Source organism: Grammomys surdaster, unplaced genomic scaffold (assembly GCF_004785775.1).
Source record: "Grammomys surdaster isolate TR1022 unplaced genomic scaffold, NIH_TR_1.0 66, whole genome shotgun sequence".
Taxonomy (NCBI): Eukaryota; Metazoa; Chordata; class Mammalia; order Rodentia; family Muridae; genus Grammomys; species Grammomys surdaster.
The window spans coordinates 5,946,918-5,963,587 of record NW_021604568.1 but is presented as its reverse complement, the minus strand read 5'-3'; the positions used below and the strand labels follow the sequence as shown (position 1 = coordinate 5,963,587).

Below are 16,670 nucleotides of genomic sequence, written 5' to 3'. Positions count from 1 at the left end.
TCTCCAGGATGATAAAACTTTACAGGTGCAAAGCTCTCACAAGGCTTAGGACTTAGATGATTACCTTCCTATAAAAGTCGCCGCCTCCTTTTTTCAGATGCTACCTATATTGACATTGATAAATCTCATAAGCTCCTTTTTAATCATACTGCATGTTATCTGGTCAGCAAAAATAATTCTAGGAAACAGGATTCAATGGTTTGAATATGCTTGGCCCAGGGAGTGGCACTATTAAGTGTGGCCTTGTTGGAGGAAGTGTGTCACTGTGGGGTGGGATTTGAGACCCTCCTTCTAGCTGCCTGTGAGAGTCTTTTGGTTGTCTTTTACAAGATATAAAACTCTCAACTCCTCCAGCACCATGCCTGCCTAGATGCTGCATGTTGCTACCTTGATAATGGGCTGAACCTCTAAACCTGTAAGCCAGCCCAATTTAATGTTGTCTTTATAAGAGTTGCCTTGGTCATGGTGTCTGTTCACAGAGATGGAAACCCTAACTAAGACACAGGGAAGAACTACCTTTATCAACCTTCCTTCTTCTTCATATATATATATTAATAGACAGGGTTTCACTATGCAACTCTAGCTGCCTTGAAACTCTCTCTGTAGACCTTGAACTCTGAGATCCACCTGCCTATGCCTCCCAGGTGCTGGGAATAAAGATGCATACCACCATGCCTGGCCAAACCTTCTTGCTCAAGGCTCAGGTACAAAATCCCCCAAAGAACAGGCCAGTTCTTACAGTGACCTGTAGAACTCAAGAGGGGCCTTTAGAAATCAGTCCTACCTGAGAGTCAAGCTGATCAGAAACTCCTATCTCACTGCTCCCAGGCTCTGTGGTTGTGATCTCCCTTGGGGAGCCAGCTTGCTCCAGGTCAGTGAGGTCCTCCTTGGAGGTAGTCTGGGAGGATAATTCCAGGCCACTATCTGTACAGGGGCTGACCACTGTCGAGGCAGCTTCTGAACTTGCAGAGGAGATGGATGTGGGTGCATCAATGAAGGGCATGCCACCTGACAAGGAAAAGAATGAAACTTGAAGGCAAAGAGAGCCTTTTTGAGTAATGCATCCTCTACAGTACCAGGGTCTTGCTTAGACTGAATGCTCATATATAAATGCCTCTAGAGTAGTTAGAATCTATGAAAAGTGAATGAACTGCAGTTGTTTAATGTAGGGACATTAAATGATCACAGTCTGATTTGATTTGGAGTTTCCCTTTCTGCTCTCTGCAGAAAGACCAAAACCCCTCAGTTAACCAGCTTTCCATTTTAAATCCCTGAAAAAAGAAAGGATCTTCTCTATGTGTTTTTATAAGAAGCAACCCAGGGCACTCACCAGTAAGGTTAGAGGATAAGGTGGCTCCGTGTGGGGTGGGCAGCTCCGAGCCTGGTGTGACTCTGGTGGTACGACGTGGAGGTCGAGGGGATCTTTTCTGCTTCTTCCACTTGGATGAGTCACTCATGCCTCCTGCTCTCATTTTCAGCTGGAAATATCACACATCATTAGTATCTGGACTAAAAGAGTATTTAAACTAAGATGTCATTCCTAGAAATATCTCATTACTCAGTCCGCTGGTCTCTAGGAAACACCTTACACCCCACATCAGTATTCAATAATCTAGACCATCAGAACACACACTTAGGCCTCTCCATTTACAGCTTTTTGGATTGGCACAGAGGCTTCCACATGGAAGGTAACATTTGCATTTGGACTAGTCATTGATATAGCCAGCTGTCACACTCATCACTCTGCTTCCTGGGTTCCTGGTGCTGTACATGATGCATGAGCCTCTTGCTGAAAAGGTAAGGCAGGCTTTGCCCAGAACCTCAGACTACAGACCCGTGCACTGACGTTTTTTCCACAGTCAACTGCAGGGCAGCTCCTCGTTCCAGCTCTTGTCTAGGTATGAGCACCTACCCCTTCCTATCTAGATTCAAAGCTTCCCCACTAAGGCATGGACTGGGACTTAGACCATAAGGACAACTCTTTTTCAGGAAATTCTGCATTAAAATGGATGGTCAAGGTTCATTTTTTAGAGAAAAGAGTGATATGCCAATTTATTTGTGGAGTTAAGTGTGGAGGGCTGTGCCATGCTGCTGCTCCCAATTTTGATACAACAATAAAACCTCTTGTTCTTCTCACAGTTGTTCTCCCTAGATACACTTTATTTTATTCCATGTACTCTGAGCAGGTCTCAAACTCACTATGTAGTCAACGATGACCTCAAGCTTTGCATTCTGCTTCTTCTTCCCCAGAGCTGGGATTACAGGTGTGTGGCCCCCACACTCCACTTACGTGGTACTGGGGCTCAATCCCAGGGTTTTGTATATGCTAGGCAAAGACTCTTGCAACTGAGTTACATCCCAGCACCACTAGATACAATTTAAAAGGACCTATTCAATTTCTTCTGATATTTGGAGATAAAATTCCTTCTTCAAGCTCCCTCACTCTCAAAGCTTTGATACCCTCTGATCACCTGCTAAGATAATCCATCTTTCCTTTCTTCCTTCCTTTCTTCCTTCCTTCCCCGAATATCCTCCTAATAAAGGAGGCCCCCAAACTGAGCCTTTCTCCCAGTTTTTAACACAATACCAGCTTCTCACTGGATTCATATTCTTGTTCTTCCATCTCCAAAATACCTGCAGTCATAAGCCTAAACGTGAGCCTCTGTGACTAAACAGGAAGCAGGATGTTCTTGTCAGTAAGTAACCTTGGAGTTCAGGTAGAGCACACTCACAGTAGAAAATGATCTAAGAGAACAAGCCACACAGAAGAAACCCAAAAGACCAATGAAAGAAAACAAGGACTAGTCAGCTTTATTGGTCATTATCACTAAGCTTCAAAAGTCCAAACAACTAAAGGTTTATAAGATAACTCTCCTTCCCAGGAGGCTCCACTATATGAGTCTCACTTCTGCTAAGAATGACAGTCAATAATGGACATCCTTTCCATATACAGACTGGTACTTCCTATCTTCTACTTTATGTTTTGCAAATATAGATTCAACTAGGTTATTTCAGTGAGTGTTCCTTCTGACTGAAGAAGGAATTCTGACTGATACAGGAGCCTGAAGGCTGGGAGTTTTCACGAAGGCTTCACTGTTGCTACGTGCTGTGTTGTAAGGCTGTAAGGTGCAGAGTGGGTGGGAGGTGTTCATGGAACCTTATATCACTTTATCTGTACAATTCTACATTCCAAAAGACAATAGTAGCTTTATAAAAGTAGTGCAGGTCTTAGGCTAATAGTCATGACAACATGCAGGCTAGTCACTGAAGAAAGCTGAAACTGGTAACTATGCAAACACAAAAATCCGAGATAATGAAATCAAACAGGACAGAGACTCCTTGATAGGGAACACTTGCTCACAGAGTTAATTCATTTGCAGTCACAGGAATGCTCACAATCACACCTCTGGCATGCACACCCGTGTGATGGATAATGTGGGCATCCTTTATCCCTTAATTTTCTCATCTTTCAAAGGCATGGGTATCTCAAGAGTCAGGCGGTCTTTAGCTTATACTCCTTCCTTAAACTCACCTACATTTTGAATGTTAAAGGACAGAGGGTATCTTTGCTGATTCTAGAAAATTCCCAGTGCCCTGATCCCTAGTTCCTTTCTATCAACCTAGAGGTCTAAACTTTGCAATGATCCCTTTTATGTAACAAAAAAAACCCAAACCCAAACCCAAACCAAAACAAAACAAAAAATAAACAAAACAAAAAACAAAAAAACCCCAAAACCAAAAAAACCTCTCACAGGATGGAAGACCTTTCGTCACCAACATAGCCATGGATCCAGATTTATACAAGGACTGTGCTCTCTACTCCAGCTCTGAGACAGGGGAGAGGAGAAGGATCTTGCTTGAGGTCCCTGTAGTTTCCCTAGAAATGGTGGGTCTTAAGCTTCCCCATAAGATGACAGCAGGACCCACATTTTCTAGGCTCATTTTGTGATGCTCAAGACTTCACTCTGCTTCCAAGCAGTCAGAAGTCCCAGGAGAATTCCTAGTACTGCAAAGCTATAAACACATGCAACTTTCAAAAGCCAAGCTGTGTTACAGAGCAGGTAAGTTGTGCTTTGAACAACAGAATTGGGACCCAGTGTTACATATAAAAAAAAAATGAACATTTAAATAAATCAATCAATCAAAAGGGGGAAGGAGGGGGAGGGAGAGAGACCTTGAGATTCTTAAGGAGGAGCACCCTCTCTAACTGGCTCAGGGCTTTGGTCTGCTCCTCACTACTTAGCTCCAGTTTGCTGAGGAGACATGGAGAAATCTGTGAAAGACAGGCAAAGGCACGATTTAAACAGAGTAAAATAAACTCAGACACGCGCCAACAGGGCACAGAGCAGGAATGGGGATAAATGGGAGGGAAGAAGGGCAGGTCAGGTGCATGCACCAAATAGTCAAGGGTCATTTCCATTAGAGGTCTGAGAAGTCCAGAGTTTCAGCTCAAGATAGAAAGAGGCCACCCTGATCACCATTCTTTTCTTAGCAATCTGAGAACCCTTTGATCTGGAGTACAGCTTGATTTGATTTCTTCAACAGAGACTATCGCAAGCACAAACCCAGTCTTATTCAGCATTGGAGGGATTTGGGGCACAGCCTCTCTAGGACTCTTATTTGCTGACAAGACTGAGCCAAATAGGATGGTCAGATTTTCATCTTTGTCAACATGGATCTTTACCCCAGCTTGGTAAGCTGTGGCCAGTTTCCTATGTGATAGGTCAACAAAGACAGGTAGGTCAGAGAGGAAAGGTGGAGGAAGGAGAGGTACATGGGAGGTATATTTCTGACTTATAGGAGTGACAGTTATTTGTAGATTACAATTAGACCCATCGAAGCGAAAGCATGTCTTTGCTACTAAGCCATAGTAGTGTTGAAGTTCACAAGTTAAGGTGGTTTGGACAAGGGACAGCAGATGAACTTTCAGATCCCACCTTCTTCATGTTGGTTCCCACATAGCTCTTGGGTTCTTCTTTAAACTGAGGTAACCTGTAAGATAGAGAATAGTATGACTGTCATTGGGGATAATGACAATGTTCTTCTCTAGACCTGTTACAGCAGCGGTGTATTGGTGTATTGTCTCTTAGTTTACTCTTATGAGACACTAATCTCATAAGAGCTAATCTCATCCCCTTTAGAGCCTTAGAGCAATAGGAATTGGAATATGTAAGACATAGACAAAGGAATCACTCGGACAGGGCAATGAAACACCCTTGGACTATGAAGGTTCTTTTCATCCTTGAAGAGCACCGCTGAAAGCCAAGAGATAGTCAGGCACAGAAAGTAGTAAAAGCAGGTTGATGTTTTAAAGGCAGTAAATCCATGGAGTAAGAAACTCTCAGTATCAGAATCCAAGAACAGCCTAACGTACAGATAACAGGGATTAAGCTTGAAAGCAAAAAGAAAGCTCATTGGTTTAAAAGTCATTGCTTCAATTCTTCCCTAAGTGTATCTTTTAAAAGGAAATATAGAATAGTACTTTTAGAAAGGAAGTATAGGATATAATCTAGGACAAAAAGGTTTCTTGGGCTCCAAATGAGGGAGTCCTTCTTAGGGAAATCAAAAATCAAGGTTTCCCTGGGACTAAGAGGTCTGCCAGGATATGGAACTTTTAAATGCTAAAATCAGGAAGTCCAAGGCAAGCCAAGATAAAGGCCAATAAGTCAGCTTTTACAATTGTTGGTTACCCAAGCCTTGGGCTTCTTGTACAGAAATCAGGCTAAGTTTAGGGAGCTCAGCAACCTGTTCCAGCCTGCTTAAATTTGGCATCTTCTCTGCACTCCCTTTCCCAGATGCTTCCTGCACAGAAACAGACACAAGTTTAGGAAGCAGAGATTAAATAACTCTCTGCTTCTGAGGCCACAGGAGTTCTCTCTCCCTTCTCCCTTGCTCAGTAACCCTGGGCCCAGAGAACTACTGCTATCTATAGTCCCAGTGGCCTCTGATGTGGTTGTGGGTTTGGCCAGGTCCCTAAAGTGGCTGTGTGGAAGCAAGCAGACTCAAGAGGCCTGGGCAGCCGGGCAGAAGCAAACAGCAGCAGGTTTACCTTGTGAAGAGCAGCTGCACCATGTCTACGAGAGTGTGCTCTGCGGATTTTCTCAATAACTCTGCACAGGCAAAAACAAATAACACAGGTGTCATTACTTGCTGTGCTATTATCAGGAGACCTCTCAGAGCAGACTCCCCTCCAAACTGTGTTTACCAAGGATTATGCCAAACTTATTAAAACCAGCTCCAGTTCAGCCTGGAGCTATAACTTTACCAGACCACTAGGTGGTACTACGGAGTCAGGAAAAAGGGGACACACTTAAATGGGTTTTCTGGGGTTATCAATTGGTGTCAATCCCAGAAACCCTAAGGGAGAAGATTTGGTTCTGGAAGTGAGTCCTTCTAAGATTCATCCCAACTCCTGACCTGTAATAGTGGGTTGAGAACTCTATTCTAGCTTCAGAACAATGCCCCTAAGGTTACCCAAGGTGGATGATGGATAAAATCCCATTTCTCTGGGCTTCAGAGACAGCATCCTGTACACATGGTCATACACCTGCCCCAGGAGGATGAAAGACCCAGTATTCAAGCACCTACCACTGAGCCTCATTTCAAAGCAAATCCGGAAGCAAGACTGCATAATCTCACAAACAGATTCATTTGTTAAGTGGGTACCCACTGGGGTTAGCAACAGAGTTCGGAGAACCTACAAGGAAGAAAGAGAAGACACTGTGATGAACAAAGCAGGGTGAGTAAAGCTTGAAAACACACCTAGAGAGCTGGGCTCTCCTTGGGAAGCAGAGGCAGGCAGATCTCTGAGTTGGAAGCCAGTCTGGTCTACAGAGCAAGTTTTAGGACAGCCAGGAGTACACAGAGAAACTCTGTCTTGAGAAACCAACCAACCAACCAACCAACCAACCAACCAACCAACCAACTAAACAAACAAAATAACAACAAAATGGACCTAGCAAGTACATTTTCAATTCTTCTTCTCCTCCTCCTTCTCACCATCATTGCTTATGTTGTGTGCATGTTCATGTGAGGTTTGGGGATGTGGAGGACACACTAATACATGGGCATCAACATCAGAAATGTGGACCAACTTCATTTAAGGCTGGGTCTCTCACGGACCTAGAGCTCATCTATTAGGCTGGACTAGCAATACCAGGATCCTTGTGTCTATGCTTCTCTGGGATTCCATGTACACTCACCACTATGCCTGGGGATTCACATGAGTATTAGGGATCTAACACTTGTCTTCATGCCTGGAAGGCATACAGTTTACTAACTGAGCTATCTCCTCAGGAGATTAAACTCACATATGCTAGGCCAGTGCTCTGCCAGTGAGCCACATGCCCAGCTTAGGGGTGAGGGTCTCCTTACCTCCTGTTTTGTTTGAGAAGAGATCATGCTATTTAGTCCAGGTTGGGCTGAACTTGAGGTCTTCCTGCTTCAGTCTCCTACGAGCCCCAATTACAAGTATGCATGACCACGCCCAGTTTCAGGGTTTCTCTCTCTCTCTCTCTCTCTCTCTCTCTCTCTCTCTCTCTCTCTCTCTCCTTCTCCCTCTCTCTCTCTCTCTTTCTCTCTCTCTCTTTCTCTCTTCTTTCTTTCCTTCCTTCCTTCTTTCTTTTTTTTTTGTAAGTTAGCAAGAAGTAAGCTGACCTTAAAGCTAGGCAAAAATGTCACATACTTGTACTATTAGCACTTGGGAGATCAAAACAGGAATAAGAATTCAAGGTCCTGTCTCTAAAACAAAACAAAACAAAACAAAACAAAACAAAACAAAGAATTCAAGGTCTTCTTTAGTTACATGAGACCCTGTTCCTACCAAAACCAAAACCAAAATTTTAAAAATTAAAAAAAAAAAAAAGCCAAGTGTGGTGGTGCACATCTTTAATCCCAGCACTCTGGAGGCAGAGGCAGGCAGATCTTGAGTTTGAGGCTAGCCTCATCTACAAATCGAGTTCTAGAACTCAGACAGCCAGGGCTACACAGAGAAACCCTGTTTTAAAAAACAAAAACAAAATAGAGGTAGGCAGTGGTGGTGCTGCCTTTAATCCTAGCACTCGAGAGGTAAAGGCAGGTGGATCTCTTAGTTTGAGGGCAGCCTGGTCTACAGAGTGAGTTCCTGGACAGCTAGGGCTACACAGAAAAACCCTGACTCAAAACAACAACAAAACCCCCAAAACCAAAAACTCAAGATAGAGACTCCCATGTGCCTGACTTGGGAGTCCTTTCTTTGCTTCGCATAGTCCTGACATAGTTCATAACTCACTGGAACTCTAGCCCACAGACCTAACAGATGGACGGCACGGATACAGTCTACCAGAGGCACAAGATGTATTAAGGGTTTCTGGTATTTCATACCAATACATTTAAGGCTCTTAATTATTTTTCTTAGAAAAAGCTTTTACTTTGGGTACCTGAACTCCTTGTTTGGAAACAGAGTCAGTCTCTAAAGCCTCAGTGGAATCAAAACACAGCTTCAGGCTGCTGCTGGCAGGCCTGGGAAGTAGAGCCAGTAGACCAGGCCTTGGCCATTAGCCTGATGATTCTTCCCTCCCACTTACCTGAAGGATTTTCATCAGGACAACTTCATCACTGGCAGGATCAGTGCCCACAAAACGGGCATGAGTGACAGCATCTGCCATGTTCTCCATGCCCTCTGCTGTGCCCTCATGAGTTGGATCTGCTCCAGCAAAAGGGACAGATTAAATTATGTCAAGAAGACAAGAAAGGGAAGATGGCCTGTTTATAAATTGCTTAGAGAAGACGCTGGCTTTCTCATGAGTCTCCTCATCTATTGTTTTGATTTGGTTTTGTTTTTATGTTTGTTTGTTTGTTTGTTTTTAGCAACCTAAGAATTTTACCCATAATACTAGTGATGGTAGTACACGTCTTTAAGCCTAGCACTTGGGAGGTAGGGGAGGTGGGTCTCTGTGAGTTCAAGGCCATCCTGGTCTACAGAGCAAGTTCTAGGACAGCCAGGGTTACACAGAGAAAACTTATCTCAAAAAAAAAAAAAAAAACGAATTTCCTCCACTGAGTCAAAAAAGCACTTCCTATGTATCAAAATTACCTATAGTGTTTGTTAGGCACACATACAGCCTGGCTCACTTCTAGAAGCTTCTTTTTCTGTTCTCTCTCTCTCTCTATCTGTGTGTGTGTGTGTGTGTGTGTGTGTGTGTGTGTGTGTGTCTCCACCGTATCTATTTTTTGAGCCAGGGTCTCTCCCTGAATGTGGAGCTCAATCATCTAGCTAGACTGAGGCCCAGCAAGCTGCAGAGACCCTCCTGTCTTCAACTCTCCAAAGCGAGAATTACAGTGCTCAGCTTTTCACTGGGTGCTAGGGCTCCAAACTCAAGATCCCCATGTTTGTGTGGTAAATGCGTTACCAACTGAGCTCTTAAGAGCTTTGATTTTGTAGGGATACAGTGGAGCCTAAGAACCTGCATTTCTAAGATCTCAGGCAGTTAATCCTGCTGGTCTAGGGACACACTTGAGGAACCACTACTGGTAAGCTACTCGTTTTGTTGTGGAAGGGTCTTGAAACAGGAGCAGAGAGCAGGCAGAGTCAGACCTTTGAATGCCAAGGTTACAGCTTTTTTCTTATATCTTTTTTTTTTTTTTCGAGACAGGGTTTCTCTGTGTAGCCCTGGCTGTCCTGGAATTCACTCTGTAGACCAGGCTGGCCTCAAACTCAGAAATCCGCCTGCCTCTGCCTCCCAAGTGCTGGGATTAAAGGCGTGTGCAACCACTGCCCGGCTCTTCTCATCTTTTAATATGACTTCTCTTTGGTTGTTCCGGTTGTGTTCTAGTGCAATTGAACTAAGGGACTGAGGGAAAACAGATGGTTTGTGCTACCAGTACTGCTCTCTGGGTGGCATACTGCAGTAGATCCAAGGCTCCTTACATTCATTCTTATTTAAAACAACACTCAGCAATAATCATGGTAATAAGGCTATAACTAAGTGCCATAGACTTGGAATCTCAGCATTTGCCAGGCTGAGGCAGGAGAAGTATGAGTTTGAAGCCAACCAGGACTATAATATAGAAAGACCCTGCCACCTACTCCAAATAACTTGTTTTCATCTATTTAGTTAGTTGTGTCTTTTAAGACAGGATGGAGTCTAGGTTGGCCTTGAGCTCACTATGAAACTAAGTGTGGTCTGGAATTTCTTCTCCTCCTTCCTCTGCCTCTCAAGTGCTGGGATTATAAAGCATGTGCCAAACACACCCAGCTTAAAAAAAAAAAAAATCCTGTCCCTTCTTTAACTAACCAGGCTGTAGGAGAGAAAGAGAAACAAACTGAACAGGACTGGAGGCTGGGGCCTGGGAGCAGGCAGGGTTTCAGCTGTGGAAAGAGGTGAGAGCTGACAGTAAACAAATCCTGTGGAGGGATAAACTTTGCTTCTATCCTTGTGGCAGATGGCCACAAAGAGCAGGCTAAGAAGCTGCCTCCAGCGACACCGAGAGTCCTACAGAAGGCTGCTTGCTATCAAGAGTCCGTTCTGGTGCTTAGTCCCAAAAAGTGGCCTCACGGAGACAAGCAAGGAGGAAAGATAGCACATGATGAAGCTCAGGCGGTGGTGAGGCTGAGGTAGCTCAGAGAACAAGAGCCCTCCTGACTGGAGTTGTAGGAGTCAGGACACAGATCTTGCCACCCTTCTCTCCTTTTTCTTCATTTGTGAGACAAGGTCTCACTATGTAGCCCTGGCTTGCCTGAAACTCACTAGGCCAGGCTAACTCACAGGTCACCCTGCCTCTGCTACAGAGTGCTGGACTTTAAAGGTGTGTGCCACACACCTGGAAATTTTCCCTTTTTTGGTACCTGAAATTAACAGAGTTCCTGAGCCTAAAGCTTGGGAGGTTGATTGCCAAGAAACCTGAGCATTTCTCTTGCAACAATGAGCCAGAAGACATTCATTAACTGTGAGTACTTTTTGTTTTCTTTTTCTCTTCTGTCTTCTTGGCACTAGTCTCTGACTTGTCCAAGACTCTGTCCTACTTGCAGCACCCCTCTTAAAAGTACCAAGGGGCTTCTATAGACATGCAAAGGGAAGGAGTTTGAGGATTCAAAGACTACATGGTGATCCAGTCCCCCCTCCTAGCATCCTCCTGGCTCCCTCAATCAGCAGGGAAAATTCAATTCTTTACGGACCCTTCCTAAACACTCTTGCAGTCCTGCTTGAAAGTCCTTATTTAGGCCTTCAGAGCCACAGGAAAGCTAGATCTTTCTTAGAGTTGAATGGCATGTCAGAGTTCAGTTAATAGCAGTCTTGAGCACATCTCAAGGCTCCTAGGAGTCTATTTCTTCCTCTCTTTCAGTAATTCTTGATAAAGTGGTTAAAATTCTTTTTTTTTTTAATTTTTTTGATCTTTTTGTATTTTCATTACTTCATCTTGAACAAAGTAGCAAAGTCCATTTTCCAAGAAGGTAGGTAATAGTGATAGGTCCTTAGAATCACAGGTAGAGCCTGCCAGCAAGCTGGACAGTCAGTGCTTCAACTCTGACCTGGCAGGTACATGGAACCAAACTAAAGGCCAGTCTGTGGAGCAGAAAATAATCTCAGAAGCCCTGGGCCACAGGACCCAGAGGGCAGTGGGTAGTTTCTGCCAGGAGGTTGCAGAAACGAAGGATTCCTTGGCTTGAGCTCATTAGACCCTGTATCCTGCCAGACTCCTTCAGGTCCTCGTCTTCTAGTCACTTGGTAGCCAGCTTCAGAGAGACTTGCCAGCCTTGGTGTTTTTACTCTATGGCTCTTGTACATGACTTCCGTTCCCTTTCGCATGCCTATAGTGACCATCACCTCCAACATTCTCCTTTCCCACCAGAGGAAGCTCCACTGACCAGCTGGCCTGAGGTCTCCAATGACCAGCCTCTTTGCCAAGTCCAGGAAGGGGACAGAGGAAGGAAAAAAGATCAAAGGGAAAGACCCAGAAGAGCAGCTGCTGGAGGCTGTGAAGAGATGCGACCTGAAGGTGGTGCTCAGGTCAAGGCTGGCAGCTACTGGGCCCACTGTCTTCCAGGGAAGGTATGAAGCTGAGGCTCCTGTGCCTGGAGAGGCTGAGACCTTACCTCATAACCTGGCTGACACCCACGGCTCAGAATACTGAACGCGTTAGCTAAGCAAATCCAATTTTCTAGAAAAGACAGAGTTTTCTTGCCCTGAACTTAAAGGCCATGCATTCACTTGCTTCTGGCCGGCTCGAACCTAAGTCTCAGCTCACCTTGTCTTTCCATTCTGAAAGAAACACAGCTGCCTGTTTTCTTTGCTTTTCACTTTTTCACATGGGTTTGTAATACGGGGAAATTTTTAAATTCTAAGTGACAAAATCAACTAAGAAAAGGAACCCAAATGCACATCTTACACAAATTGACTGAGGGAGACACAAGGTGGAGTCCTTGCTTAGCAGGTTTAAGAACCTAGGTTCAAGCCCTACTATTGAAAAAAATTCAGAGATCCACTATAGAGTGGGTGCAATAACTGGTAGAAACTGAGAACAAAACTTTACAATAGATAATGGCCTCTTAACCCTACTATACAAAGAGCATTCACAACTGTTAAAACAAATCCAAAAGAGAGACAAAGAAACTCAACGCTTCAACCTCAAGGAAATAAAACAACATACAGATTTTTCCCCACCAAAGTGGCACACACACAAAACAGAAAACTGGTAATACTCAGGGCTGAAGACAGCAAGGAGAAATGGAAATTCCCAGAGCATTGCTGATAGGAACATAAATGTTCTAACCTACTGGGGAAGTGATCTATAAAATGTAGCACTTATAATACTTCACACAGAAATAAAATCAGTAAATAAGGCCACAGGAACACAGATGTTTGTTTCAGCTTATTTATAATGGGTTCAAAAAGATAATAATGTAAATATTAAATAAAAAACACGATTATATCAAGGATGAATGAGAAGGAGAAATGGGGAATTATTTCATAATTAAAGTTTCTGTTTGGGGCATGAAGAAGTTTGAGAAATATTTGTTAGGAATAGTTGTACAATGCTGTGGACATAACTAAAACTACTGAATTATTTACTTCAATTTGATGAACTGGGGCTATGGATGTGGACTGCTTGCCTCGAATGCATGAAGCCACTGTTTTGATCTTAACACTTTATAAAACTGGATGTGGAAGCAAAAGAGTTATCATCCCAGTATGGGAAGGTAAAGGCAAGAAGTCCTGAAATTCACAGTATTCTTTCTACATAATGGATCTCAGGCTATCCTGTTGCTACATAAGACTCTGTCTTAAAAAAAAAAAAAAAAGGTTAGAAGGTAAAATTATATATGTGCATATGTGTGTTTTCCTACAATGAAATGAATAAATCAGCTATATAACTCTATGCGTACATCAAATAAACACTATTAAGTGAAATACAGAAAATATATAGTACAAATCCCCTCCCTCCCATTTTAAAAAAAGGGATAATCAGGCTGGAGAGATGGCTTATCAGTTAAGAATACTCTGCTCTTCTAGAAAACTCAAGTTCAGTTCCCAGCACCTAGATGGGGCTGCTCACAAATGTCTGCAACTCCAGTGTCAGGGGAATCCGACACCCTTTTCTGGCCTCTGTGTGCACCTGCATGCACATAGTACCCATACATACACTCAGGCACACACACATAAACATACAATAAAATGAATAAATAAATAACCACAAATTGGAAAATAAGGCAAACCAGCCAAAGGGCGGGATAGCTCAGCGTGTACAGGAACTTGCTGTCAAGCCTAATGGCTGAGTTTTATTCTTGGGACTCACATGATGGGGGAAGAAAACCTATGCCACAGATTGTCCTCTGATCCCCGTGTGGAAACCTTTCTGTGTGCATGTCCTCTCTCCCTGCTTCCCTGTTGTGTGTAATTTTAGAAACATGCTCACTTCTTTGCATACAAATAAATAAAAGTCCTTTTCAAAAAAAAAAAAAGCAAACTAAGCCTACAAGGGTACCACATTATTAACTCTCCAAAGTGTGGTGGAAACTAGAGTCCCAGGTTCTCTCCTCTCTTCTCTCCCTCGATGGACAATCCAGTTAGTTAGCATGATGAGGAATAAGTAAGGCTATGTCTCTACTAAAAAAGGGGCAGCTTGGGAAACCAGCTGGTTTCAGGCCTGTGCAGCAGAAAATGGAGTGTTGCAGAGATCCCCGAAGCCTAAGTGCTTACCTATGAGTGCGTAGGACAGGAACTTGTTGACAGAGGTGAGGGCCAGGCCGGTGATAGGACCAGTGGTGTCTTCAGAGCGAATGACTTCCAGAAATGGACGAAGGAATACATTTGGCTCAATCTCTGAGAGTTCTGCAAATAAAACAAACAAACATAAATCAAAAAATGAAAAGACACTAACAAAAGTTAATCCTGGCAAAAGGTCCTTTGTGCCTGTTGAATGAAGTACGAGGTCTTTTTGTTTGGGTCAACCTTCTTTCCCCTAAAGTACCTTCAATTAAGTTCCTGACACTACCATTTTATCTGTAAAAGGTTTAGGATTTAGCTCTAAAAGATTAATATTTTTTAAAAGGAACATTTAAAAAGTTAACAATAAGATTATTAAAATGGTAAGTTTTCTGTCACAAAGAATATTGTTTCATTACTGTTGTGTATATGCTTGAGACTGAGTCCAGGACACTGTGTATGCAGCTAGTCTTCCAATGAGCCACACCCTCAGTCTTTGAGCACAATCAAAAATTAACAATAGTTGGGCACCAGGTGTGACAGTTCATATTCTAATTCCAGTTTTCAGGAGGCAGAAGTAGGAAAATCACTACACGTTTGAAGGGAACCTTGTCTACACAGCAAGTTCCAGGCCACCCAAGGCTACATAGCAGGCTACTCTGTTTCAAAACACAAATAAAAACAAAAAAGGAAAGGAACTATCAATACTTATTTAATATAACCAAATAGCATGAGTTAATTTTCTATACTCATTTCATCAATTCTTCAGTGATACACAGGTGAGTGTTACCTTGTTACAGATAATATAACTAAAGAAATTCCTGGGAGAGAGGAAAACCTGGTTTCAGTTCCCTGACGAAAGTAAGCAAAAGACTGAGCAGCCTCCAGTCACAGTGACAGTTTGTAATCTTGGAAGGTCCTAACTACTACTACTCCCTCCCTCCCTCCCTCCCTCCCTGCCTCCCTCCCTCCCCCTCCCTTTTTCTCTCCTTCCCTCTCTCCCTCTCTCCCTTCCTTTCTTCCTTTCCTTCCTTCTTTCTTTCCCAGAGCACACAGGCAGCTAATTCTCTGGAGATGAAGGAGCATCTTTGAGAGAAGTATGGTTTAGATAAGGTAATGACTGACCTTAAATCACACAATAAGCAGAGTTGGGATCTACATGGTTCTACAGTTCCTAAACCACACATCTTCCCTACCTCATTGCCAGCACATATTTCTACTGTAGCAGATTTCAGTCCAGGTCAAGGCACACTCCTCTGACTACCCGACTTTGGTGAGGGTTAAATTCACTTCTTTCTACTCTTCTGAGGGTTGATCTTGCAGAACCCTTTTAGGTTTCCCAAATAGGCCAAAATCTTTTAGGGATATGATCAAGGCTATCCCACCTTAGAGACTGAGGGGAGGGAAAGTAGGTGTGTGTGTGTTATGAACCTTCATTTTCATACAAATAAATATAGGGCACTCCCTACTCAGTCCCTACCTTTCCTCCTCTCTGAGTAAACACTTTCTGGGCCGGCTGCTTCCCAGATTAACGCTTTAATTAGCTGGCAGACTGAGTAGTATTTTCCAAGGCTGTCTGTACAGTGATCACATCAGCTGTACAAAACCTGCTTCTCATTCCCCACTGGGTCCACCTAGAGACTGACGACTTACAGAACAAGCTAAAGAGAAATGTGTGTGTGAGCATGCACATGTATGTTAACAGACATTAAGGTAGGAAGAGTGGAATACAGAACACTTTCTAAAGGTTCGTTTAAAATGTACACTTAGACGGGGGTGGGGGGTTGGGGGGTGGGGAGGGGAGAAGGGAATGGCTGGGTAAGGTGCTTGCTGCATAAGCAGGAGGACCTGAGTTCAGAGCCTAGCACCTGGGTAAAAGCCTCTATCTCCAGTGGGAAGAACAGACACAGGGCTCACTAGCCAGCCTGCCTAGCTGAAAAGGTGAATTTCAGGTTCAATGAGAAACTCCATCCCAAAAAATAAGGTAGACAGCAATGGAGGAAGATGTCTGATGTTTGGTATGCACATCTGCATGTACAGGTGACCACACACACAAAAATTAAAACCATCTTCTCTTGCTGCTTTAGAAATACCAATGTACCATGTTTCCCTTGGTCGGTAGTAATCTAAAACATGACCGTGTTTGGTATACATGAGATACTTACCCGAGCTGCTGCGTATCAGTGGTTTGCTCCTGTTTACTGCTGAGCACTATTCTACTCTCATGTACTACAGTGTCTTTATTCACCCCCTGGCTGGAGGGCATCAGGTTCTCCAGTTTGCTACCACCTGTCTAGTTAGAGCAACGGTTCTCAGCCTGTGGGTCGTGACCCCTTTACAGGTGGAACAACCCTTTCATGGGAGTTGCATTAAGACCATTAGAAAACACAGATATTTATATTACAACTCATAATGGTAGTGAAATTACAGTTATAAAGTAACAGAAAATGACTGTGGTTGGAGTCAGCACAGCATGAGGAACTTAAC

At 43.4% G+C, this 16,670-nt stretch overlaps 1 protein-coding gene across 8 annotated transcripts in view; it reads right to left on the bottom strand.

Moving 5' to 3' along the window:
* Positions 1–16,670, bottom strand: part of Gbf1 (golgi brefeldin A resistant guanine nucleotide exchange factor 1) — a 129,584-nt gene that overhangs the window by 28,295 nt on the left and 84,619 nt on the right. For all 8 annotated transcript variants that reach the window (XM_028772716.1, XM_028772711.1, XM_028772718.1 and 5 more), the window contains exons 4-10: positions 14,178–14,309; positions 8,565–8,683; positions 6,589–6,697; positions 6,050–6,110; positions 4,938–4,992; positions 1,331–1,478; positions 785–1,008 (exon numbers count right to left, since the gene is read on the bottom strand). In XM_028772716.1, the coding sequence (XP_028628549.1) occupies positions 785–1,008; positions 1,331–1,478; positions 4,938–4,992; positions 6,050–6,110; positions 6,589–6,697; positions 8,565–8,683; positions 14,178–14,309 (848 nt within the window). The remainder of the gene's footprint in view (positions 1–784; positions 1,009–1,330; positions 1,479–4,937; positions 4,993–6,049; positions 6,111–6,588; positions 6,698–8,564; positions 8,684–14,177; positions 14,310–16,670) is intronic.